The sequence below is a fragment of the Crinia signifera genome, chromosome 6 (genome assembly GCF_055691185.1).
Source record: "Crinia signifera chromosome 6, ASM5569118v1, whole genome shotgun sequence".
Lineage (NCBI taxonomy): Eukaryota > Metazoa > Chordata > Amphibia > Anura > Myobatrachidae > Crinia > Crinia signifera.
The window spans coordinates 35,547,808-35,575,588 of NC_139222.1; the positions used below are offsets into that span (position 1 = coordinate 35,547,808).

A 27,781-nucleotide genomic window follows, 5' to 3' on the forward strand; every position below is an offset into this window, starting at 1 on the left:
CGGGGTGAAAAAAGAATAATTGCTGGCTAAATGGATGCTGAGCAACCATATCGCCCGTGTTTAGGGAATGTGTTCAGTGGGATAACGCTAGGAGCCCGCTCCCGCAATTAGCCCTGTACTGGTTGCTGATTGCGAGACTGTGCTTAATCGAATATGACTAGTAAACCAATTTGCATAGTGCCTTTTGCATCGCTGGTCGCCGATGAAAATGTGAACACTGAGCGATATGGTCGCTGAACGATATTACGCCAAAATTGCTCTGCGACCAAATCGCATTGGCTGATGGCGAGCTATATGGTGAGCAGCGCCGATAGCCCATCATCAGTATTCAATTCTTCCCCCTCACTCGCAGTTTCCACCACGTCTGCTCCCTGAGGGCAGATTTGCAACTTATTTAGAATATCCCAGATGGTATAATGCCAGTGGTTCGGCACATCTGGCGCGTTACTTCTGGTGTGTGGAATGCACACTGCACTCCACCCAGAGACCTGGCCGCTTAAGAACTTCCGGTATTTGGGACGCAAGCTGCATTCTATGAGGTCTATAGGGACTGGTGCCGGACGCTTATCTCCATTTCTGATGCGACTTCCTTTATTCCAGCCGCAAACCAGTAATACTTAAAGCACCATCATCTATTTTTCAAAGAGAGTCAACATGGTATAACAAAAAAGCAATAAATAAAGGAATACATTTAACAATATTACATCAAAATGGATAAATCGGTAATAAAATCCAGAAGACAATAAAATCATAAAACATAAGCAATTAATATTGGATAACAATCAAACTCCCCCCCCCCCCCCCCCCCCCATGACACATCACACACAGCACCAAACCCCCCCCCCCACTGACACCTCTCTCACACACACACACACACACAGCACCATCCCCCCACTGACACCTCTCTCACACACACACACACACAGCACCATCCCCCCACTGACACCTCTCTCACACCTACCGATCTGTTTCCAGCAGGTGTCGGTAGCTAGGGGTCCAACAATTATCAGCGGCCATACTTCTATCCTAGTAAGGGCGGGATGAGGCAGCGCGAGGGCTGATGACGCCGCCGGTTACATTTCCCCTGTCACGCGGCTGCAGGGCGATCAGTGCGGCGGGGGGCGGGATGTGGCTGGAAGAGCTCTGACTTCAGCAGCATGTCAGCTCTTCCAGCCGCATCTCCCCTCCCCCCCTGACAGGCCGCTCCTCCGCTGGTCTGTCAGCGGAACTCTTTCATCCTCATTCGTCCCCCTCCACTTTCAACTCGGGGTGCACGGAGGGCAATCTCCCACCACCGCCCCAGAACCTGCGCTCCATCGCGGTGAGAAATTAATCCCTGCGCCGCCAGCTCTCTGATTGACAGGTGCGAACAGTGTGCTCGGCACCGCCCCCAGAGGAGGGGCCTGAGTTTAGTGTCGGCGCATGCACCTCCCCTTACCCAACAGTAGGGATGGCCATCGTTGCCATTGCCATCGATGGCAATTCTGCAACAGGCCATCGATAGTGTTAAACTATGCAATGGATGACCATCGATATTTTTACATATCGATGGTCATCCATTGTGTTTGATTGATTGGCCTGTGGGCCAATCAAAACACGGGGCGGGGCTTCGCGGGTGTCAGGGAGCGGAGCTATGCGCCGTGTCCCGGCACTTTGAAAAAAAAAAGCAAAACATCGTTTTGCTGTTCCATCGATGGAGGGAAACCATCTGGTTCTCCCCCATCGATGGCAAAAGTATTCGACATCGGCCATGAACCATCGATGATTTCGAATCATCGATGGTCGATGGCCATCCCTACCCAACAGTAACCATCTCCCGCCTGGAGCTAGCCCTTAGCGCTGCCCAACCCCCTGCTAGCTGTGCGGTGCATGTCGTGACAGGAAGAGGATGTGGTGGGCCAATGAGAGGACGCGGAGGAGGGGTTGAGTCTATTTTATATTGGGCTAAAGGACCTTGTCCCTCCAGGCACTATGATTTAGCCCACTCAATACCAATAGGCTATAGCCTAGTGGGCTAAAGGACAGGTCCTTCTATTCACACTGATTTAGCCTACTCAACAAAACTAGGCCATTTTTTTTAGTGGGATAAAGGACCTGGTCCCTCTATCTACTTTGATTTAGCCTATTCAATAAAATTAGGCTATTTTCCAGTGGTCTAAAAGACTCACTTCAATAACAAGGTCCTTTAGGCCACTTGATTATAGCCCATTTTATATAATTAGACTGAATCCAAGTGGGCAAAGGGACCTGATATTTTATGAGCATCTGGTGTAAAGGACCAGGTCCTTCAGCCCACTTGATTATAGCCCATTTTATATAAGTAGGCTAAATCCAAGTGGGCAAAGGGACCCGATATTTTATTAGCATCTGGTGTAAAGGACCAGGTCCTTTAGGCCACTTGATTATAGCCCATTTTATATTAGTAGGCTAAATCCAAGTGGGCAAAGGGACTTGATATTTTATTAGCATCTGGTGTAAAGGACCAGTCCTTCAGCCCACTTGATTATAGCCCATTTTATATAAGTAGACTGAATCCTAGTGGGCAAAGGGACCTGATATTTTATGAGCATCTGGTGTAAAGGACCAGGTCCTTTAGGCCATTTGATTATAGCCCATTTTATATAAGTAGACTGAATCCTAGTGGGCAAAGGGACCCGATATTTTATGAGCATCTGGTGTAAAGGACCAGGTCCTTTAGGCCACATGATTATAGCCCATTTTATATAAGTAGACTGAATCCTAGTGGGCAAAGGGACCTGATATTTTATGAGCATCTGGTGTAAAGGACTAGCTCCTTCAGCCCACTTGATTATTGCCCATTTTATATAAGTAGGCTAAATCCAAGTGGGCAAAGGGACCCGATATTTTATTAGCATCTGGTGTAAAGGACCAGGTCCTTTAAGCCACTTGATTATAGCCCATTTTATATAAGTAGGCTAAATCCTAGTGGGCAAAGGGTCTTGATATTTTATTAGCATCTGGTGTAAAGGACCAGGTCCTTCAGCCCACTTGATTATAGCCCATTTTATATAAGTAGGCTAAATCCAAGTGGGCAAAGGGACTTGATATTTTATGAGCATCTGGTGTAAAGGACAAGGTCCTTTAGGCCACTTGATTATAGCCCATTTTATATAAGTAGACTGAATCCTAGTGGGCAAAGGGACCTGATATTTTATGAGCATCTGGTGTAAAGGACCAGGTCCTTTAGGCCACATGATTATAGCCCATTTTATATAAGTAGACTGAATCCTGGTGGGCAAAGGGACCTGATATTTTATGAGCATCTGGTGTAAAGGACCAGGTCCTTCAGCCCACTTGATTTTAGCCCATTTTATATAAGTAGGCTAAATCCAAGTGGGCAAAGGGACTTGATATTTTATTAGCATCTGGTGTAAAGGACCAGGTCCTTTAGGCCACTTGATTATAGCCCATTTTATATAAGTAGACTGAATCCTAGTGGGCAAAGGGACCTGATATTTTATGAGCATCTGGTGTAAAGGACCAGGTCCTTCAGCCCACTTGATTATAGCCCATTTTATATAAGTAGGCTAAATCCAAGTGGGCAAAGGGACTTGATATTTTATTAGCATCTGGTGTAAAGGACCAGGTCCTTTAGGCCACTTGATTATAGCCCATTTTATACAAGTAGACTGAATCCTAGTGTGCAAAGGGACCTGATATTTTATGAGCATCTGGTGTAAAGGACCAGGTCCTTCAGCCCACTTGAATATAGCCCATTTTATATAAGTAGACTGAATCCTAGTGGGCAAAGGGACCCGATATTTTATGAGCATCTGGTGTAAAGGACCAGGTCCTTTAGGCCACATGATTATAGCCCATTTTATATAAGTAGACTGAATCCTAGTGGGCAAAGGGACCTGATATTTTATGAGCATCTGGTGTAAAGGACCAGGTCCTTCAGCCCACTTGATTATAGCCCATTTTATATAAGTAGACTGAATCCTAGTGGGCAAAGGGACCTGATATTTTATTAGCATCTGTTGTAAAGGACCAGGTCCTTTAGGCCACTTGATTATAGCCCATTTTATATAAGTAGGCTAAATCCAAGTGGGCAAAGGGACTTGATATTTTATTAGCATCTGGTGTAAAGGACCAGGTCCTTTAGGCCACTTGATTATAGCCCATTTTATATAAGTAGACTGAATCCTAGTGGGCAAAGGGACCTGATATTTTATGAGCATCTGGTGTAAAGGACCAGGTCCTTCAGCCCACTTGATTATAGCCCATTTTATATAAGTAGGCTAAATCCAAGTGGGCAAAGGGACCTGATATTTTATTAGCATCTGGTGTAAAGGACCAGGTCCTTTAGGCCACTTGATTATAGCCCATTTTATATAAGTAGACTGAATCCTAGTGGGCAAAGGGACCTGATATTTTATGAGCATCTGGTGTAAAGGACCAGGTCCTTCAGCCCACTTGATTATAGCCCATTTTATATAAGTAGGCTAAATCCAAGTGGGCAAAGGGACCTGATATTTTATTAGCATCTGGTGTAAAGGACCAGGTCCTTTAGGCCACTTAATTATAGCCCATTTTATATAAGTAGACTGAATCCTAGTGGGCAAAGGGACCTGATATTTTATGAGCATCTGGTGTAAAGGACCAGGTCCTTTAGGCCACATGATTATAGCCCATTTTATATAAGTAGACTGAATCCTGGTTGGCAAAGGGACCTGATATTTTATGAGCATCTGGTGTAAAGGACCAGGTCCTTCAGCCCACTTGATTATAGCCCATTTTATATAAGTAGGCTAAATCCAAGTGGGCAAAGGGACTTGATATTTTATTAGCATCTGGTGTAAAGGACTAGGTCCTTTAGGCCACTTGATTATAGCCCATTTTATATAAGTAGACTGAATCCTAGTGGGCAAAGGGACCTGATATTTTATGAGCATCTGGTGTAAAGGACCAGGTCCTTCAGCCCACTTGATTATAGCCCATTTTATATAAGTAGGCTAAATCCAAGTGGGCAAAGGGACTTGATATTATTAGCATCTGGTGTAAAGGACCAGGTCCTTTAGGCCACTTGATTATAGCCCATTTTATACAAGTAGACTGAATCCTAGTGTGCAAAGGGACCTGATATTTTATGAGCATCTGGTGTAAAGGACCAGGTCCTTCAGCCCACTTGAATATAGCCCATTTTATATAAGTAGACTGAATCCTAGTGGGCAAAGGGACCCGATATTTTATGAGCATCTGGTGTAAAGGACCAGGTCCTTTAGGCCACATGATTATAGCCCATTTTATATAAGTAGACTGAATCCTAGTGGGCAAAGGGACCTGATATTTTATGAGCATCTGGTGTAAAGGACCAGGTCCTTCAGCCCACTTGATTATAGCCCATTTTATATAAGTAGACTGAATCCTAGTGGGCAAAGGGACCTGATATTTTATTAGCATCTGTTGTAAAGGACCAGGTCCTTTAGGCCACTTGATTATAGCCCATTTTATATAAGTAGGCTAAATCCAAGTGGGCAAAGGGACTTGATATTTTATTAGCATCTGGTGTAAAGGACCAGGTCCTTTAGGCCACTTGATTATAGCCCATTTTATATAAGTAGACTGAATCCTAGTGGGCAAAGGGACCTGATATTTTATGAGCATCTGGTGTAAAGGACCAGGTCCTTCAGCCCACTTGATTATAGCCCATTTTATATAAGTAGGCTAAATCCAAGTGGGCAAAGGGACCTGATATTTTATTAGCATCTGGTGTAAAGGACCAGGTCCTTTAGGCCACTTGATTATAGCCCATTTTATATAAGTAGACTGAATCCTAGTGGGCAAAGGAACCTGATATTTTATGAGCATCTGGTGTAAAGGACCAGGTCCTTCAGCCCACTTGATTATAGCCCATTTTATATAAGTAGGCTAAATCCAAGTGGGCAAAGGGACCTGATATTTTATTAGCATCTGGTGTAAAGGACCAGGTCCTTTAGGCCACTTAATTATAGCCCATTTTATATAAGTAGACTGAATCCTAGTGGGCAAAGGGACCTGATATTTTATGAGCATCTGGTGTAAAGGACCAGGTCCTTCAGCCCACTTGATTCCAGCCCATTTTATATAAGTAGGCGAAATCCAAGTGGACAAAAGGACATCACATTTTACAAGACACTTGCGTAAAGAACCAGGTCCTTTAGACCACAAGTTTGTAGCCCATTTAGACATAGCTAGGCTAAATCCTAGTGGTCATAGGGAGGGTGTGTTGTGTGCCCAGGCACGCCATAAATGTCCGACACCCCCACGCACACACCGTGTTTTCTTTTCTAATGTGAATACACCAGACTTGCAGAAGAGAAGTGTGGGGTGAAGCTATCAGCCACACTCCTCTAGAGCTTATGGGCATAGTTGGATCTCTTGGGCCAGTGGTGTCAGGGGGTGGGAGGAAGGTTAGTTACCGCTGGGTGCCACTGCCAGCAAGTGTGGATCCATGGCAGGAATCGGTTATGTGACTAGCTTGGTTAGCACAGATGAGGAGAAGCGAATCAGCTGTACTCATGGGGAACCAGTGGGACACTGAATAGCAGGCAATTGGGATGCACTGACTGAAGCACCACAGGGAATGGAACAAGCTGTGGGTGCTACTGAAACAGGTGAGGTTGCATACAAGTGGTGGGGGCAAGGGATGGAACATGAAGAGAGGGAGTGAAATAAAGACAGGATAGTACAAAAAACAGGAGGAGAGGATACGGAAAGGAAAACTGGCAGAAAGGACACATATATTGGCACATTTAGGTAGAAGGGGCACAGACAAAGGCTCTGAGAAGCAGAAGAGGAACAGATAGTCATAACAGGGCACATTCAAGGCCCCCCATACCCTATGTGATTTGGGCCCGATTTCACTTGAATCTTGCGAATCAGGCCAAGAAATCACGTGAAATCGTCCCAAATTGCATGTGAATGACATCTGATCCGATGTGTGGTCCCGTTCAGATCAGAGCTGGAGAGCATACGTGGTGCACATAACATAAATCTTACGTGCAACCGTCAGCAGCACATCGAGGGAGCTTCTCAGCACCTGCGATGTATCACATCCAATGTAGGGGGAGGGGGGGGGGGGGCACTAAGAGCCAGGCGGATGAATGAAATTAAAAAACCTCCGCCTGCAGCTTCCAGGGATTTATTACATGTAAAAAATGGCACATCCAGTGCCATATTACATGTGAGCTCTCCCGAGGAGCTGCCTGGGTAATCAGGTCAGACTTGGATTTTAGAGGCACAAGGAGGCAGAATGGGGGATGGATACAAAAGGAACTATGGGACACAAATTGTGTAACGGATTGGTTTAGGTGGCACAATAAATTACTTAAAAGTTGTAAATGGGTCACTTCACAGATTATATATATCTCTAAATAAGAATGGTATAAATCCAAGTGTGCCTATACCCAGAGGTTTGAATCAGAAATCTTTCAGTTGTGGGATGGCACCTCCAGGGATGGTGCAAGGCACCGGAGTGGCCCAGGAGGGGGTGATGCAGCTGCCGCCACGTCGCTCCACAGGGGGGTGTTATGCGATCGCGCGGGGGGTGTTGTGATGCAGCTGCCGCATTGCTCCATACAATAATTTTTATTAGTCTTTTTTACAAAAAGTAGAATTCAATGAAGATTTTCAGTGCACAATTGATGGTTAAAGATGGAGTAAGTGTTTTTTAGGGAGAGAGGCTGCACCAGGTAGAGAGGGGGAAGAGAGAGCCTGTCAGAGAGGGAGAGAGAGTGGCGAGCAGGGGGCGAGGAAAAGAGGATGGACAGAAGGGGCGAGAGGGAGACGGAGTGTTGGAGAGAGAGAGAGCATAGGCTAGAGTAAAAGGAACTATTAGAGAGTGAGAAAGAGCAAGAAGATGGGGGGGGGGGGAGAGGTGGTGATTTGAAAAGGGCGATGGGATGTGGTAATGTAACGAGGGACAAGGTGAAATGGATTGAGGTGACAATCTGTCACCATCTGCCTGGCTCCGCTGCTCCCCATCTCCCTAACCGCTCCTGCATGTCTCCCTCCCCTTGCCCGCCATTGCCAGCTCATGTCAGGATCAGAAGAGCTCGTCCCCGGGGACCCTAATTTTCTTTTTAAAATGAGTTGCCAGGCCACAATTTAGGGTCAAATACATGCTATAGCAGGTAGGATGTGCAGGTTTTGAGGGACATGCCTTTGATTGTGAGAGCAGAAAGGGGTGGTGGGAAGGAGGCAGACGAATTTAGGCTAAATGGGGCCCTAGGCAAGAAACCGGTTTGGGGGGTTAACCAAACAATCCATAGCTCTATATTTCCATTCCTGATTCATGCTCCCCTCGTTAGTTTATTATTATTAATGATCCTTAAACAATATGCCACACACAAAGTAATGCCCCTTACACATTATACCCCGTACACATTATGCCAAACACCGTAACGCCCCTTACACAACCAGTGATCGTGCTAGGTGCAAAAATGTGTGGGTCCCAGATACCCCTCACTTCATAAAGTTGGGGCCCCACTCCACTGTTCCACGGGTTCCACTACATAGTCTGCTTTTGATCTACCCCCTCTAGTCACTACAATGCCTCTTTAGGTGGGGCAGAAGAAAGAGTAAGTGGTTTGATAGACAAAAAGGGTGTCTGGGAAAGAGCAAAATATTGAGAGGAGCTAGAAAGAGGGAGAGGGGGCTTCAAGAAAAAGAAATGCGAAAGAGGAATATCAAGATAAAGGGAGGAGTGCGAGCAGAGAGAATGACAATGAGGGAGAGAGGGAAAGATGGGAGCAAGAGTGTGGGAGTGTCCTGGATAGAAAGGAGAGACAAAGGGCCAAATGTAATAGGTTGAGAGCAGAGTTCGCTAAATTTTACCCCTAACTGCGGACCCCAAAACTGAGTGGGTCCCCAGGGAAGCCTCGTGCTCTGCTGCAGCCGGTGTATAAGGAAAACTGATAAGTCCCCCCCCCCCTAGTGTCCCGTGTACTGCAGCCGCCGTCCTGTGTTCCTGTGCCCTGATCTGCAGCATGGCAGAGCCAGACACCCACGCTGCTCCCCAGGGCCTGCTGCTGGAGCTCTCCTCCCTGGGCCAACCACTGCTGCCAGAGCTCTGCTCCCTAGGCCTCTCTGCCGGAGCACTCCTGCTCCCTGGACCACCCGCCACTGCTGTCTGAACTCTCCTCCCTGGGTCATCCGCTGCTGCACCCGGGGCCTGCTGTCGGAGTACTGCTGCTCCCGGTGCTACCTGCCACCAGTGCTCTACTGCTCCCCAGTGCTGGCAGCTGGTGCTATTACAGGTGAGCACGGGCTGCCAGCGCTGGGAAGCATGAGAGCATGCCTTTGCAGAACTGTTAAAGTCAGTGCATGGAAGGCTGATGCTGGAGCAAGACCTGCCTTCGCCTCACCCCCCTCCCCTCACCCCATCTCTTTACTCTTTTTCACCTTTCCTTTTTCTATCTCTAATGTCTGGCAGTGACCACATTTGAAATGTCTACTAAGAGGGGAGCAGGAGCGTTGCTATAGGGCAGAAGTATCAACTAATGTTAAGTGCATATCTGCACCTAATGCTGGTTAACTGGGGGGATTACGGTTTTTATATGTATTAACAGCACACCTAACGTGCTCTATGGACACAAAGTAGAGAAGAAAAGAGTACTCTCTTTTGTTTGGGGGCACTCCTTTAAATTGTCGAAAAAAATGTTTAACAAAAAATCATCATAAAATTTAGCTTTTAATAATTATTTCAAATAGAGATTTTCAGACGTACAGACATACAACACCAAACATATATTTCATAGGTACAGTACAGGTAATTTATGGAATTATTGTTGTACTTATCCTTATGGATTTATTAGACACCTGAATTAACCAGATGGGGGGAACAAGGGTTAGTGCAGTACAATCAGCTGTGCTTTGTGTCAGCTTTTAATTATATTCCTGTTCCTTGTTGACAGTATTAGGACCAAAGAGGAGTCGTCCTGCTCTGGTACAGTCCAGACATTAGCAATGTCCTAGTGGCAATTGTATTCGTAATACTAATGTTGCCGTGATTTTAAAGCAAGGAGATATTTAACTGGTGCTGGGTATTAGGTTGCGACGGTAACCGCTGAAAACAAGATGTAGGGTATAGGTGCTTGAATATAAATATAAGCAAATGACACTCACAGTGGTAAAGATCAATAATGCTGCTGCTGACCTTCGCAACCGTGCTGGTTCCCTGAAAGTCAGTTGATATTCTGTCTGTATGTAACAAGTGTCAGAAAAAGTAAAAATGGGGTATCTGCTGTCTCTTTTAGGTAGATATCAAAACCCTGTTGTAATCTTTGTCAGTGCCAGGTTAAATGATTTCTATACCTGTCAGAGATGAGAGTACCCCTAATAATAGGTATATGTGTCTAGAAGAGGTATAGTAGGGGTGTTACTCTCGGGGGTCGGTGTGCTGCTATGTGCTTGTATGCTGGAGCATTGATAGCAGATGAGCGACACCCCCCAGATTTTGAAGATTTATTTTTCTTTTTTTGAATGTTTTCATATTCATTCTCATGTGTCGACATGGACACCAATGAGGTGTCACACTTATGTCAACATTTACATGTGTTGACCTTTCTGTGTTGATTTTTTCTTGTCGCAATTTTTTTCCAGTGACAACTATGTGCACGTCAACCTACACATCATCAACCAATTCTTTGTATAATATATAACACCTGTTCTGTTTTACTGTAGGTGTTTTAAGTCAGATCTTTTACTGCTACTATTACTGTTTATGTAAATGCATTCTGAATGACAGCAACATCCTACCATCCTTCTACAAGAATATATAACCAACTAGGTTGATTCATCGCGCCCCGTGCCCTCCCTCCCGCAAATCGCGGACCCCCAGCGCACCCCCCCTCCCGCGATTCACACCCCCCTCCCACGATTCACGTCACCCCCGCGCACCCCACCCCCCGCAATTCGCTACCCCCCCTTGCGCGATTCACGCCCCCTCCCGCGATTTGCGGAGACCTGCGCCCCCTCCCTCCCTCCCTTGATTCACGGCACCCCCCGTGCCCCTCCTGCAATTCACGGCACCCCTAAGCCCCTCTTTAGTCCCCCGTATACTCACACACCCCTATCACTACCCAGCTTCCTGCTCTCCTGAACCGTAACTTCCATCACTGGGGAGTCGCTGACGCTGTTTTGCCCACATGCCCCTATCATGCCTCATAGCCCAGCCTCCTGCTCTCATGCACCCTAACTCCCACCCAGTAGGAGGAGACACTGACTCAGGGCCATCATCCTGTACTGCCACGCTGGACCCTCACCCACTGGCAGAAGCTGCACAGTATCTCCCACCCTCCTCTTTAGTCCCCCTTATTCCCACACACCCCTATCACTACCCAGCCTCCTGTTTTCCTGTGTCGTAACTTCCGCCAGTGGGGAGCCGCTGACTCAGAAACACCCTACTATACTATTGCACACACACACCTAAACAACATGCACACACAGCCCCCCCCCCACCCACAAATGTCACTGTACCATCCACACTATCAATGTACATCTTTCTTTGTAACCGCTTTTAATTAAACAAAACAATACACACCCACTTCCACATCATATGCTCTCTATTTAACATATTTCACCTATAACTCAAGTTGCAATACAGGCCATCTTTCATACAATTCTAACCATCTTTCTCATATACAAATGTTCACAAATTAAGGGGGCGCAGCCCCTTACGACGGTGTGAAGAGCGCCCGTAGGTCGCGATGAATCACCTAGTTTTCTTATATTTATATTCAAGCACCTATACCCTACATCTTGTTTTCAGCGGTTACAGTCGCAACCTAATACCCAGCACCAGTTAAATATCTCCTTGCTTTAAAATCACGGCAACATTAGTATTACGAATACAATTGCCACTAGGACATTGCTAATGTCTGGACTCTACCAGAGCAGGACGACTCCTTTTTGGTCCTAATACTGAGTGTTTGTTTATAAATTTAATTTTTTTATACTAGTGTACATAACATTGAAACGAGTTAAGGTTCTTGTCACTATAGTCACATGTCTTTTTAGGAATGGGACATGCAAACAGGTCTAATTATTGTCTTCATATTTTCTGTATATATGTTTATGTCTTGTAAAAAAAAAAAAAATTATTTTTATATTGCACTATAAATATGCACTTTATACATGGTATGTTATTATATATACCCTTATGTTCCTGAATATAATGTCCAGGTCTTAAAAATAACACTTTTTAAATATATGTAATTTAATAGTGCACTAGAACAGTAATATCGTAGATTTAAACACACTGTATGTATTTCTCTCTAGAGCCCAGCGTCTGGATCTCCCAGGCAACCGGAACTGGCAACAACGTGGATGCACGTCAGTGCTGGAGGCGGAGTTGGAGCCGGGGGACATTGTGGATACAGGACGTAGGAGAAACGTAACCCAGGCAACCAACCTAGCATCGCACAGAGCGGAAGTAAGTGCTGGAGGCGGAGATTGGAGTCGGGAGATGAGGAGAATGACGGGCGGCGATGCGTCTCCCAGGCAACCAACTCAGCTTCGCACGAGACAAGCGTGTCGGCTGGGGGCGGATACGGAAGACCCGGAGGTCCAGCGCGGGAAAACGGAGAGCCACTTCAGGATAAAAGGTCAGTAGATGTTTGTGAATATTGTATGTACACTGCCTGATGACGGGATTTAAATAAATGATCCCGAAACGTTGCACAAAGCCAGTTGTGTCTGGTTGAATTTCTTGAATACCTGAGCAAAGTCCGAGGAGTGCCGGTAAGCACAGTCTTGTTGTATACATTGGATACAAGGCACCCCGGCAGCTGCAAATTGAGAGAAGAGTGCCGACTACTCGCCTACTATATATATATATAGAGAGAGAGAGCGAGAGAGAGAGAGAGAGAGAGTCCCCAATCTGCGCTCAAACCTCTGTCAGAATCCAGCATATAGATATGAAAAAGAACAAAAGTTTCAGAGGGCGCTAAGAATCAGTTCAATTTGTTCAAAATGGAAATTTAATACATAAAAAAATACATAGTTTTAGCATTTCTTAATAGCAAAATTGTGGCAAGGGATGATCTGACTCTTAGTTTCACAACAGCTGGACGGCCATAGTTTGGACATGCCTGCTCTAGGGGTTTTCCCCATATACTTCTCCATAGATAAGGCAAACTTGCAATATACTGCATTGATGCGGTTTTGTAGCATAAAATCAATAATACACTGTCCCAGTAAAAGGTTATCAGGGAGAGGGAGGAAGTTGCAGGGAGCAGTTAGGCAGAGTGAAAGCAATTTTATCTTCTGGTGCTGGGTGCCTCCTCCAAGATGGCACTGAGCACATGTAAAGTGCTGTAATAGCAGCCATGGTTGAGAGGGAGCATGGCACTAATGGGGGAATGAACAGTATGGTTCCCACCTTCCTGAATGCTGTGGTGGTGAGTGGAGCAGGGTGCCAGCAGGCACTAATTGCCTGACCTTATCCCTGAAGTTGTCATAGAGCCTCCGCCGTGGACTGGAGCCAGCAGAACAGCCGTAACTCCGGTTTCCACACATGGCAGCAGAGGATCTCGGGGAGCTCCATAATATGCGCCCTTTTCTTGGGCCCCCCACCAGAAGTCTGGGTTAGATACATCAAAATCTGCATGGTTGTCTACTCAGAAGGTATGTTTGGTAGACACAACGCAGTATAGACTCCTCTATAGGACACATTCTTTGTATGCCTCAGGATATAGACCGGGTAACTACCAGGCCAGTCTTGCGCACAGTGAACACTCCTCTGGTACAGTAATGGAACGTCAGGGGCCAGGCAGTTTAGCTTTGGTGCAAACTCTGGAGAGTGTATCTGAATTTGTGTTCTTCTACCAACAGTTATACAATACCAGACTCATCTGTAGTCCGCTGGGGTTGTGGGAGAGGCGCTCCATCTGTTTGACACGCAGGAGCGTCTCAGACGCTCCAGTAATGAGACTCTTCTGCGTCTGGGTTGCTATTACGGCAGGGTACTACAGTAAAGTACTTTGCTACTATTGTACTGTCCAGCAAGCTGTACTGTACTGTAGATAGTGTACACACTAATAAATAACATTAAATTGAATTGCGGTACAGTATCATTATACGTCTTACGGGGAGGCGTACACATTACTCCCTGGAAGAGACAGTATTGCAGTGGTAGCCAACTCCAGTCCTGGAGAGCTACTGTGCAGTACCAACAGTTCATGTTTTCTAAAATACCTAGCTGGGGCACAGGTGTACTCGTTACTGACTGACACATTATAAATGATCCACAGGTGGAGCTAATTACTTCATTTACTTCATGCTTCTGTGAGGAGACCTGGAAAACCTTAACTGTTTTATTTTTCTAGTTTTGTTAAAACTGTTACATTTACCGGTCTAGTTTTATTAAATGTCACTTTCCAAAATATTAGAATAAAAAAAAAAAAAATTGACACCGTAATCGAACACGGGTCTCCAGCATTTCGAGCCGCGCAGCTATCCACTACACTACGCAACACGGTGATGTGTACGGTCTGTAGAGTGCTGGTATAATCAGTGGCATTCGTATCGCTATTGGCGAAACCCGAGTTGCGGCAGCATCTGAGACGGTCCCTTTGTGGATTAGTGTTGCTGGAGATAAAGTAATTTTCTGTATTCAGGTCAAGTCGACCCCCTCCACCATTGGGGGAGGGGAGGCGGCGGTTGACCAGCTACATTTAATGGTCTAGTTTTATTAAATATCACTTTCCAAATATGAAGGTAAATATTTGTATAGGATCATTACACTACACAGCCCATTTGCTCGCAGCGATGTTCACAGGCGGCTCATACACACGAGCATCTCATTACGTACGAGCGTCTCATACTGTATTGTAAGCGCGCTCCGTTCGGCGAATGAAGGGGTTCCATTGGCATATTACAGTATATCACTCCGAAGCTAGCTTGATGGAGCATTAGCCACCCAGTGGTGACGGATTGTATTGCATGGCATGCACCCACGCCCCTTGGCGGATGGGAGCGCAAGAAGAAAATTGTAACGCCAGAACCTCCGCCACGGCGAGCTGGCGGCAATGATGAGAGGTGCTACATCTGTAACTACAGGCGGCCTGTGTGATGTTCTTACATCTGTATGTACATTATCAGCAAATGTTGAAGAGGTCCTAGATGCATCTACAGGAGTGGGTTTGCTACTCGCACAGGACCCTCAAAAATATTTGAGGAAAGGAGGTGGACCCCTAAAGTATTCGTATATACAGATATGTATTTATCACAAGGGGTGTGCTACCACTGGACACAAAGAGATAAGGACAATTGATAAGAGAGAAAAGTGTATCCTGATGTGGTGCACCTAAATAAATTTCACGATTAAAATATAGCTTTTATTGATAACTTTTTAAAGGCGAAATATAAAAACACACAGACAAAACAAAATGTATGTGAATGTGTTTAAAAAGCGGTGGCTCTCCAACTCTCTACCCGTTTTGGCTAGAGGTAAAATATCAATATCCCCACAGGTGTGATATGCCGACACTTTAATTACCAGTAATATGTCAATATAATGTAACAGTGTCAAAGTGGCTCAAATCCCCTTCATGTAGGTACGCACATACTAACACCAGTGCAATAGTAAAATGTAAATCTGCACAGATTGACTGGTGACTTCAGAAAATCACTGTGACTAATATGTTAGATTATCACTGTTGCTCTCAATCACAGAGGGCTATGGTGTCAATCGATCACTATGACATAGAGTTACTCAAACCTCTATTGTATTGGCTAGAATTGCCTTTATTGTGAGGGAGATTCTATGTCTGTCATAATGAGTAAACTGTTCTTACTTAACATACTGCTATTTAAGGAGTGGTTTTCACGCTCAGATTGGTAATAGAAGGGCAGGCTGCAATTTATCCATCACGTATAGCAAATCCATACCTTACTCGATCTTATCTTATTTTGGCATTAGTGTGGATAATATATGTGGATCACTTATAAAGTATCCACTATCAGCTGCTGGCAGTGCCCACGACCGATGTGTCCGCAATGTGTCCCTGACTATTATAAAATAAATTGTGCTTGAGCACTACTAAATCACTGTTGCCTCAAAGAACGTATTGAAACGTTATACACCAATCAATGATTGTTAAGACTGTTAAAATTGACACTTTTTGACAGGCAACACCGGTGTTGGTTGCCCGGATGTACTAACAACACTAAAAATTAAAATAAACAGTACCTGGGAACAATCGATCTACTGTTCTAATTAAAGAGTGTATTAAATCTTTTTCACAAATGAGTGATTGTCATAATTCATGTCAACTTTAAATATTTGTCGACGCACAAAAAATCTCTTTAAAGTATAAGAGCTACGCATATTTTCTCTCCTCCATAAGAGCAATTCCAGCTCAATAAGAGGATTTTGAGGAAATTTCATATATGTCGTTACTAGTGTTGGTCAATTGATGTACCAACCTTTCTTTTTGTAATGCCATGTTAACCCACACAGTCTACTAATAAAAGTAGACAAGGATACCCTATCTCGACACTGAGGCTACCTTATTTTAAGGGCACTTATAGCCTGCACAATAGAGGTTTGAATAACCCATGGTGCATTGAGAATTAGTCGACACCCGGGTGGGCCGACATCTGCGTTGATTTGTTATACATTTGACAACACTCTAAGTCCACTGTACTAAGTATAATCATTGAACTGAATAAACCTTGATATATACTTTTGTGAAGTAAGAACAGTTTACTCATTATGACAGACATAGAATCTCCCTCACAATAAAGGCAATTCTAGCCAATACAATAGAGGTTTGAGTAACTCTATGTCATAGTGATCGATTGACACCATAGCCCTCTGTGATTGAGAGCAACAGTGATAATCTAACATATTAGTCACAGTGATTTTCTGAAGTCACCAGTCAATCTGTGCAGATTTACATTTTACTATTGCACTGGTGTTAGTATGTGCGTACCTACATGAAGGGGATTTGAGCCACTTTGACACTGTTACATTATATTGACATATTACTGGTAATTAAAGTGTCGGCATATCACACCTGTGGGGATATTGATATTTTACCTCTAGCCAAAACGGGTAGAGAGTTGGAGAGCCACCGCTTTTTAAACACATTCACATACATTTTGTTTTGTCTGTGTGTTTTTATATTTCGCCTTTAAAAAGTTATCAATAAAAGCTAGATTTTAATCGTGAAATTTATTTAGGTGCACCACATCAGGATACACTTTTCTCTCTTATCAATTGTCCTAGATGCATCTACTAGACATTATATTGACATGCGCGTACTTGCTAAGGTTTGGATTTCCTGCTTGTGGATGGCTGTAGAAGTCCCGGTATTATAAGCTTGGACTCCTCTAGTAAATGAGACCGGAGCACATGTGAGGTTTTAATATTTAGCTAGAAAAGCAGAAAAAAGTCATATTTGGGCTAAATGTCTGGATTCTCCTTATTTAACCAGAACAAAACAGCAGACCACATCCGTTAGGATGGCGAGTGTAGCGTCTGGGGGTAGAAGCTTATATAATGTTGTTGGTAATCTCTCTGAAATCAACTCCTTGCGTAGTTGGATAGTAGGGGTATGAAAATATGGGGTGCATTTAACATGGGAGTCCAGATAATACATAAGTACCCAAATCTTTATTGTTCTCTGTGTATCGATGGTACAATGTACATTGCTGTATTGTATGAATGAGACCACACACACTGATTTGCTTGTTGTCATTGTTAATGTTTATTGGATGTACTTGTTTATGTATCAGGTCAGAATCGATAAAAATGATTGAACTTAGACATTCGGCTTCTGTTACTAATAGTGACACATTCATTTCTATGTAAATTGGATTACAGGAACATGACAGTAAGAAGACAGTAGACATGGAAGAGGCCCGGATTGGCCTGTGATGGTTTAGACTTAGATCTGAAATTTAGGTTTTGTAGATTGGGTGCATAATGCCTTCTATATAGTATAGATGTCGTATCTGTGAGGAACAGGACTCTACTCACCTAGTATAAAATGAGATGTGAATTAGGATACTCACTAACTGCTGCTAGGAAGCTCTCTCTGTCTTATGGTGGTGATTAGGATACTCCCTTCCTGACTGCTACTAGGAAGCTTGCTCAATCCTACTATTGATGATCACTACTAGGATGCTCCCTCCCTGACTGCTACTAGGAGGCTGCCTCTATCCCAGGGGTGGGCAATTATTTCAGTTGGGGGGCCGCTTAACACTTCCAGTAAATGGTCGAGGGCCGCACTCAGGAAAAGGGGGTGTGGTCTCGCAAAAGGGGGGTGTCCTTGAGTGTAGTGTACCAGACCATATACCTTCTCTGTGCTACTGCCGCGGAGAAGGCCGGGTTCTGAACAGTGGCAGTGATCGCGAAAACCCGCCAAAAAAGTGGGTCCCTGGGACCCTTCACTTCTGAAAATTGGGGTCCTACCTGGCCTCTCTGGGTCCATATGGAGTGAAGGTTAATAATCTACAAATTTAAACATTTAAGGCCAATATGAAGCTTTTGCCTGGGCTATATGTGTAATTGTGTCATCTATAGCAGTGGTTCTCCAAACATAATAATAAAAACCTTAATAAAAAATTCTTAACAAATAAAATGAACCCTGCATGGGGGGGGGGGGGGGGGGGGGATATTGCACACATACACATAGAACACCACACACAGCTCACCAGTAATACATAGTATATCACACATACTGCACACCACACACAAACTCACACATATAAATAGCCCACCACACACACACACAGACTTCTTTCCTTTAATAAAATGAATGCAGTCCAATGAATAGCTACAGCCCCCACATCACCTCCCTGCCAGGACTCCGGAGACACACTGATCTATAAATTGCGGTAGTTGTCCCTGAACACTCCGGGGCTGTGTGGTGCGATGTGCTGCAGCTACCTTATTTTAAGGGCACTTATAGCCTGCACAATAGAGGTTTGAATAACCCATGGTGCATTGAGAATTAGTCGACACCCGGGTGGGCCGACATCTGCGTTGATTTGTTATACATTTGACAACACTCTAAGTCCACTGTACTAAGTATAATCATTGAACTGAATAAACCTTGATATATACTTTTGTGAAGTAAGAACAGTTTACTCATTATGACAGACATAGAATCTCCCTCACAATAAAGGCAATTCTAGCCAATACAATAGAGGTTTGAGTAACTCTATGTCATAGTGATCGATTGACACCATAGCCCTCTGTGATTGAGAGCAACAGTGATAATCTAACATATTAGTCACAGTGATTTTCTGAAGTCACCAGTCAATCTGTGCAGATTTACATTTTACTATTGCACTGGTGTTAGTCTGTGCGTACCTACATGAAGGGGATTTGAGCCACTTTGACACTGTTACATTATATTGACATATTACTGGTAATTAAAGTGTCGGCATATCACACCTGTGGGGATATTGATATTTTACCTCTAGCCAAAACGGGTAGAGAGTTGGAGAGCCACCGCTTTTTAAACACATTCACATACATTTTGTTTTGTCTGTGTGTTTTTATATTTCGCCTTTAAAAAGTTATCAATAAAAGCTAGATTTTAATCGTGAAATTTATTTAGGTGCACCACGTCAGGATACACTTTTCTCTCTTATCAATTGTCCTAGATGCATCTACTAGACATTATATTGACATGCGCGTACTTGCTAAGGTTTGGATTTCCTGCTTGTGGATGGCTGTAGAAGTCCCGGTATTATAAGCTTGGACTCCTCTAGTAAATGAGACCGGAGCACATGTGAGGTTTTAATATTTAGCTAGAAAAGCAGAAAAAAGTCATATTTGGGCTAAATGTCTGGATTCTCCTTATTTAACCAGAACAAAACAGCAGACCACATCCGTTAGGATGGCGAGTGTAGCGTCTGGGGGTAGAAGCTTATATAATGTTGTTGGTAATCTCTCTGAAATCAACTCCTTGCGTAGTTGGATAGTAGGGGTATGAAAATATGGGGTGCATTTAACATGGGAGTCCAGATAATACATAAGTACCCAAATCTTTATTGTTCTCTGTGTATCGATGGTACAATGTACATTGCTGTATTGTATGAATGAGACCACACACACTGATTTGCTTGTTGTCATTGTTAATGTTTATTGGATGTACTTGTTTATGTATCAGGTCAGAATCGATAAAAATGATTGAACTTAGACATTCGGCTTCTGTTACTAATAGTGACACATTCATTTCTATGTAAATTGGATTACAGGAACATGACAGTAAGAAGACAGTAGACATGGAAGAGGCCCGGATTGGCCTGTGATGGTTTAGACTTAGATCTGAAATTTAGGTTTTGTAGATTGGGTGCATAATGCCTTCTATATAGTATAGATGTCGTATCTGTGAGGAACAGGACTCTACTCACCTAGTATAAAATGAGATGTGAATTAGGATACTCACTAACTGCTGCTAGGAAGCTCTCTCTGTCTTATGGTGGTGATTAGGATACTCCCTTCCTGACTGCTACTAGGAAGCTTGCTCAATCCTACTATTGATGATCACTACTAGGATGCTCCCTCCCTGACTGCTACTAGGAGGCTGCCTCTATCCCAGGGGTGGGCAATTATTTCAGTTGGGGGGCCGCTTAACACTTCCAGTAAATGGTCGAGGGCCGCACTCAGGAAAAGGGGGTGTGGTCTCGCAAAAGGGGGGTGTCCTTGAGTGTAGTGTACCAGACCATATACCTTCTCTGTGCTACTGCCGCGAAGAAGGCTGGGTTCTGAACAGTGGCAGTGATCGCGAAAACCCGCCAAAAAAGTGGGTCCCTGGGACCCTTCACTTCTGAAAATTGGGGTCCTACCTGGCCTCTCTGGGTCCATATGGAGTGAAGGTTAATAATCTACAAATTTAAACATTTAAGGCCAATATGAAGCTTTTGCCTGGGCTATATGTGTAATTGTGTCATCTATAGCAGTGGTTCTCCAAACATAATAATAAAAACCTTAATAAAAAATTCTTAACAAATAAAATGAACCCTGCATGGGGGGGGGGGGGGGCATATTGCACACATACACATAGAACACCACACACAGCTCACCAGTAATACATAGTATATCACACATACTGCACACCACACACAAACTCACACATATAAATAGCCCACCACACACACACAGACTTCTTTCCTTTAATAAAATGAATGCAGTCCAATGAATAGCTACAGCCCCCACATCACCTCCCTGCCAGGACTCCGGAGACACACTGATCTATAAATTGCGGTAGTTGTCCCTGAACACTCCGGGGCTGTGTGGTGCGATGTGCTGCAGCCTTCTCACATTCAGACAGTGTTCAGCTGCCTGTGCCCCCGCTATCTCTGCCCCTGCGTAGGAGCTCGGTCTGTCATCTTTGAAAGCTGGCCGGGAAATCACAACAGTGGCTGCAATGTTATTATCATGCTGGGTATGTCCACCCCCCCTCCCCAGCAATGTACATACGGAACATACATACATATGTACCCTGCATGATGATAACATTGCAGCCACTGCAGTACTGTGAGTTCCCGGTCAGCGGTCCAACAATCCGGAGCAACAGGGAGGGGGGTGGCACTGCAGCGTGCAGTACTTACTTTTCCCATGAGGCCGGTGCGGTCTCCTCCTCATGGTTGTCTGCCCGGCGCCCTGCAACATCTCTTCGGGCACATAAAGTGCGCGCGCGCCAGTTGGGGTGGAGCCCGCAGCGGAAGGTCACAGAGAGGGTGAGGGGGAAATATCACTGCTCTCCTCAGTTCTCAGCGGCAGCACAGTAGGGCACAATGACCAGCGGCTCAGCTGTCGGGCCGCTTGTCATTGTGCTACAGGTTTGAGTGGCGGGCCAGTCATGAGCCTCCCGCGGGCCGCCTGTTGCCCACCACTGCTCTATCCTATGATGGTCACTAGGATGCTCCCTCCCTGACTGCTACTAGGAGGCTCCCTCTATCCTATGATGGTCACTAGGATGCTCCCTCCCTGACTGCTACTAGGAGGCTCCCTCTATCCTATGATGGTCACTAGGATTCTCCCTTCCTGACTGCTACTAGGAGGCTCTCTCTATCCTATGATGGTCACTAGGATGCTCCCTCCCTGACTGCTACCAGGAAGCTCCCTCTATCCTATGATGGTCACTAGGATGCTCCCTCCCTGACTGCTACTAGGAGGCTCCCTCTATCCTATGATGGTCACTAGGATGCTCCCTCGCTGACTGCTACTAGGAAGCTCCCTCTATCCTATGATGGTCACTAGGATGCTCCCTCCTGACTGCTACTAGGAGGCTCTCTCTATCCTATGATGGTCACTAGGATGCTCCCTCGCTGACTGCTACTAGGAAGCTCCCTCTATCCTATGATGGTCACTAGGATGCTCCCTCGCTGACTGTTACTAGGAAGCTCTCTCTATCCTATGATGGTCACTAGGATACTCCCTCCCTGACTGCTACTAGGAGGTGCTCTCTATCCTATGATGGTCAGTAGGATACTCCCTGACTGCTACTAGGAAGCTCCCTCTATCCTATGATGGTCACTAGGATGCCCCCTTCCTGACTGCTACTAGGAAGCGCTCTCTATCCTATGATGGTCACTACGATGCTCCCTCCCTGACTGCTACTAGGAAGCTCTCTCTATCCTATGATGGTCAGTAGGATGCTCCCTCCCTGACTGCTACTAGGAAGCTCCCTCTATCCTATGATGGTCACTAGGATGCTCCCTCCCTGACTGCTACTAGGAAGCTCCCTCTATCCTATGATGGTCACTAGGAAGCTCCCTCCCTGACTGCTACTAGGAGGCGCTCTCTATCCTATGATGGTCACTAGGATGCTCCCTCCCTGACTGCTACTAGGAAGCTCCCTCTATCCTATGATGGTCACTAGGATGCTCCCTCCCTGACTGCTACTAGGAGGATCCCTCTATCCTATGATGGTCACTAGGATACTCCCTTCCTGACTGCTACTAGGAAGCGCTCTCTATCCTATGATGGTCACTAGGATGCTCCCTTCCTGACTGCTACTAGGAAGCGCTCTCTATCCTATGATGGTCACTAGGATGCTCCCTTCCTGACTGCTACTAGGAAGCGCTCTCTATCCTATGATGGTCACTAGGATACTCCCTTCCTGACTGCTACTAGGAGGCTCTCTATCCTATGATGGTCACTAGGATGCTCCCTCCCTGACTGCTACTAGGAGGCTCTCTCTATCCTATGATGGTCACTACGATGCTCCCTTCCTGACTGCTACTAGGAGGCTCCCTCTATCCTATGATGGTCAGTAGGATGCTCCCTCCCTGACTGCTACTAGGAAGCTCCCTCTATCCTATGATGGTCACTAGGATGCTCCCTCGCTGACTGTTACTAGGAAGCTCCCTCTATCCTATGATGGTCACTAGGATGCTCCCTCCCTGACTGCTACTAGTAAGCGCTCTCTATCCTATGATGGTCAGTAGGATGCTCCTTTCCTGACTGCTACTAGGAGGCTCCCTCTATCCTATGATGGTCACTAGGATGCTCCCTCGCTGACTGTTACTAGGAAGCTCTCTCTATCCTATGATGGTCACTAGGATGCTCCCTTGCTGACTGTTACTAGGAAGCTCCCTCTATCCTATGATGGTCACTAGGATGCTCCCTCGCTGACTGTTACTAGGAAGCTCCCTCTATCCTATGATGGTCACTAGGATGCTCCCTCCCTGACTGCTACTAGGAAGCTCCCTCTATCCTATGATGGTCACTAGGATGCTCCCTTCCTGACTGCTACTAGGAGGCGCTCTCTATCCTATGATGGTCACTAGGATGCTCCCCCCCTGACTGCTACTAGGAGGCTCTCTCTATCCTATGATGGTCACTAGGATGCTCCCTTCCTGACTGCTACTAGGAAGCTCCCTCTATCCTATGATGGTCACTAGGATACTCCCTTCCTGACTGCTACTAGGAGGCGCTCTCTATCCTATGATGGTCACTAGGATGCTCCCTCCCTGACTGCTACTAGGAAGCTCCCTCTATCCTATGATGGTCACTAGGATACTCCCTTCCTGACTGCAACTAGGAGGCTCCCTCTATCCTATGATGGTCACTAGGATGCTCCCTTCCTGACTGCTACTAGGAGGCCCCATATATCCTATGATGGTCACTAGGATGCTCCCTCCTGACTGCTACTAGAATATTCTCCTCCTTCATTGTTTAACTAATCTAGTACAAAATGTATTTTCCAGAGTAATAATAAGGAATAGGCAATATAAGAGCTCATACCTAGAAGACTGCATACACATGGTTTTACCTCTTTCTCTGCTCTATATCATGGTATGTAGGAGAGTTCCACAATGGCCGTATGCAAGTTGATTGACAGGTGCTGGGCGTTTGGGGGTGTAATGCCGGCATTTTCTTGGAGTGCCCTGGTTCTGATCTCTCCACAGCCATCGCACTGCCAAGTCTCAGCTTTTAGGGCACTACACATGTGTGTGTGTGTGTGTGTGTGTGTGTGTGGGGGGGGAATTAATTTGATGGATGAATGAATTTCCACTATTGCACGGCTGCAATCGCATTCACAGCTGTAACATGCAAAAAGAATAGAAATAGACCCTCAACCAGCGCTAATATGTAATGCATGCAAATGTTTACTTATTTTCCGTGCTGCTATTGATATCTTCAAACTTTTTATTTATTTATAGACAAATTGGACTCCTGTTGTTAAATAATATGGACATTAAATGAACTCATGTGTGGGCAAAGGTTTTGCCCTTAAAAGCGCAAGTCACATGACCGCACTTATGGACTCATCACCTTCTACTGATCAGGTACATCCGAAACCGGAAGTAACATGGACGCCATGTACACCCTGCTGCTGGCTTCATCTACACCCAGCAGACTGAAAGCCGGAACCGGAAGTACACGCGGCGCCCGTCCGGCTTCCTGTTTGGTGTACATGACATATTTAGACACAGACAGGAACCGGAAATGACGCGAACGTCCTTCCGGATTGACTACACCCGGAAGTAAGCTTCAGATACACCCGCAGATGTGCGGGAAAACGGACACTTGCGATTGGTTGTTTACATAAATATAGGTCCTTATACCTTCAGAGGCATACACCTTGATAAAGGATCCAGAGAGGGATCCGAAACGCGTTGGTGGACACGGGCCCAGCAGACGCCCAGGAGAGGAGATTACCTTCAGACTGTGAAAGCACCTGCGTGACCCGGGATCCGTATGTGACTTTACATATGCCTGTTTGAACTGTTTTTATCCAACAGTTCCAATCCATCTGGTAATTACCTTTCCAGGCCTAAGCCTACAGCCCAGTGTACTTTGTATGCCTACCCGGATGTTTGGGAAAACGTTTTAACATTGTACCCCTTTGTTTTACTTATTGTGGAAATTAAAAATACAGTTTTATGCGATGATGTCCTATGTTTGTATCTTCACATATATCATCTCTGAGGCTTGGTGATGTGGAGACGACCTTGTGGGGATCAAGAGAAAGAAGTTGCATAAGAGAAAAACCCTGAGAAGGGAAGTTTTTGCATGCATTACATATTAGCGCTGGTTGAGGGTCTATTTCTATTCTTTTTGCATGTTATTGTCTTTTTTGGGTAAAGAAGAAATACCCTTGAGATAGCACCATCCCAGCAGCTTTTTGCGCACTGTGGTGTATACCAATATTGTTGGATTTGCATTCGCAGCTGTGCACATGGGCGGGAATGTACTTGTGTGGTGCAGAGTTTACCTGATCGCTGGGCTCTGAAAACTCACAGCCCAACAATCAGGACTGAATCGGGCCCTAACAACATGGAAATAGTTTCTCACCTGTGTGACTTCTCATGTCGGACAAGCAGGGATTTTGTGGCAAAAGATTTTGCACACTCAGGACATGGAAATGGTTTCTCACCTGTGTGAGATTTCTCATGCAAAACAAGATGTGATTTCTGTGTAAAACATTTCCCACACTCAGAACATGGAAATGGTTTCTCACCTGTGTGAGTTCCCTCATGCATAACAAGAAGTGATTTCCGGGAAAAACATTTCCCACACTCAGAACATGGAAATGGTTTCTCACCTGTGTGAGTTCTCTCATGCATAACAAGAAGTGATTTCCGGGAAAAACATTTCCCACACTCAGAACATGGAAATGGTTTCTCCCCTGTGTGAGTTCTCTGATGTAAAGCAAGCGCTGATTTGTGGGTAAAATATTTCCCACACTCAGAACATGGAAATGGTTTCTCACCTTTGTGAGTTCTCTCATGTATAACAAGATGTGATTTCTGGGGAAAACATATCCCACACTCAGGACATGCAAATGGTTTCTCACCTGTGTGAGTTCTCTGATGTAAAGCAAGCGATGATTTCTGTGCAAAACATTTCCCACACTCAGAACATGGAAATGGTTTCTCACCTGTGTGAGTTCTCTCATGTTTAACGAGATCTGCTTTCCTGGTAAAAGAGTATCCACATTTTGTACATGGAAATGGCTTCTCACCTGTGTGAGTTCGCTCATGTATAACAAGAGCTGATTTCATGGTAAAAGAGTATCCACATTCTGTACATGGGAACGGCTTCTCACCTGTGTGAGTTCGCTCATGTAAAACAAGAGCTGATTTCAAAGCAAAAGATTTCCCACACTCAGAACAAGGAAATGGCTTCTCACCTGTGTGAGTTCGCTCATGTCTAACAAGATCTGATTTCTTTACAAAAGCATTCCTACACTCAGAACATGGAAATGGCTTCTCACCTGTGTGAGTTTTCCCATGCATAACAAGATGTGATTTCCGGGAAAAACATTTTCCACATTCAGAACATGGGAATGGTTTCTCACCTGTGTGAGTTCTCTGATGGTTTACAAGTTCTGATTTCGTGGTAAAACATTTCCAACACTCAGAACATGTAAATGGTTTCTCACCTGTGTGAGTTCTCTCATGTCGAACAAGGCTCGGTTTTGTGGTAAAAGATTTCCCACACTCAGAACATGGAAATAACTGATCACCTTTGTGAGTTCTCTCATGTGCAACTAAATTTGATTTCCGGGCAAAAGATTTACTACACTCAGAACATGGAAACGGCGTCTCACCTGTGTGAGTTCTCTCATGCATAACAAGATGTGATTTCCGGGAAAAACATTTCCCACACTCAGAACATGGAAACGGTTTCTCACCTGTGTGGGTTCTCTCGTGTTGAACAAGTCTCGCTTTTATGGTAAAAGATTTCCCACACTCAGAACATGGAAACGGCTTCTCACCTGTGTGAGTTCTCTCATGTGTAACTAGATTTGATTTCTGGGTAAAACATTTCCCACACTTGGAACATGGAAATAGTTGCTTAACTGAGTGAGTTCTCTGATGTCTAATTAAAGCGGACTGATTTATAAAATATGTATCACATTCAGAACAGGTAAATATGTTAGCCCCTGTATGAGCTGTTCTACGTGTAGCAGTATCTGAGTTACCAGGAGAACAGTCCTCAGAATCAGAGGTATCAGGTGATTTATCTGTACTGTGAGGCACTGGCTGTATATTTAGGGTAATGGAGGTTTCTTCTGGAGAGTCCTGTGTGATGTTATCTTCTGTTTTATATCCTGGAGACAGAATAAGATGTCCCTCCGAGGTATTCCTGCTTCGGTGTCCATCTGCTGGAAATAACATACAGATATAGATATATCACCCTTTCCCCTCACCCATTTCATATCAGTGAGTACAAGTTATTCAGTTATAAATACTTTCTTACAGCTCTAAATATCATGCAGCAAATAATGGGATTTATGTAGACAAGGTAACCCTTATTATATTAGTGCATTGGGAGACACTGAAGTATTGGGAGCCGGGC

At 44.9% G+C, this 27,781-nt stretch overlaps 2 protein-coding genes and 1 long non-coding RNA gene across 3 annotated transcripts in view; 1 reads left to right on the plus strand and 2 right to left on the minus strand.

Annotated features, from left to right (window-relative positions):
- LOC146007518 (uncharacterized) overlaps nucleotides 1-1,222 on the minus strand; it is a 66,019-nt gene extending 64,797 nt beyond the window's left edge. Inside the window, exon 1 of the mRNA XM_083145940.1 lies at nucleotides 962-1,222. The gene's annotated coding sequence lies outside the window, so the exon portion shown is untranslated. The remainder of the gene's footprint in view (nucleotides 1-961) is intronic.
- On the plus strand, nucleotides 986-25,354 carry LOC146007527 (uncharacterized). The gene is made up of 3 exons (XR_014444342.1): nucleotides 986-1,321; nucleotides 12,283-12,608; nucleotides 24,637-25,354. It is a non-coding gene; the product is annotated as an uncharacterized LOC146007527 (long non-coding RNA).
- Nucleotides 18,624-27,781, minus strand: part of LOC146007516 (uncharacterized) — a 61,478-nt gene continuing 52,320 nt past the window's right edge. The window contains exon 5 of the mRNA XM_083145932.1: nucleotides 18,624-27,587. Coding sequence (XP_083002058.1) covers nucleotides 25,768-27,587 — 1,820 coding nt within the window. The 3' untranslated portion in view covers nucleotides 18,624-25,767. The remainder of the gene's footprint in view (nucleotides 27,588-27,781) is intronic.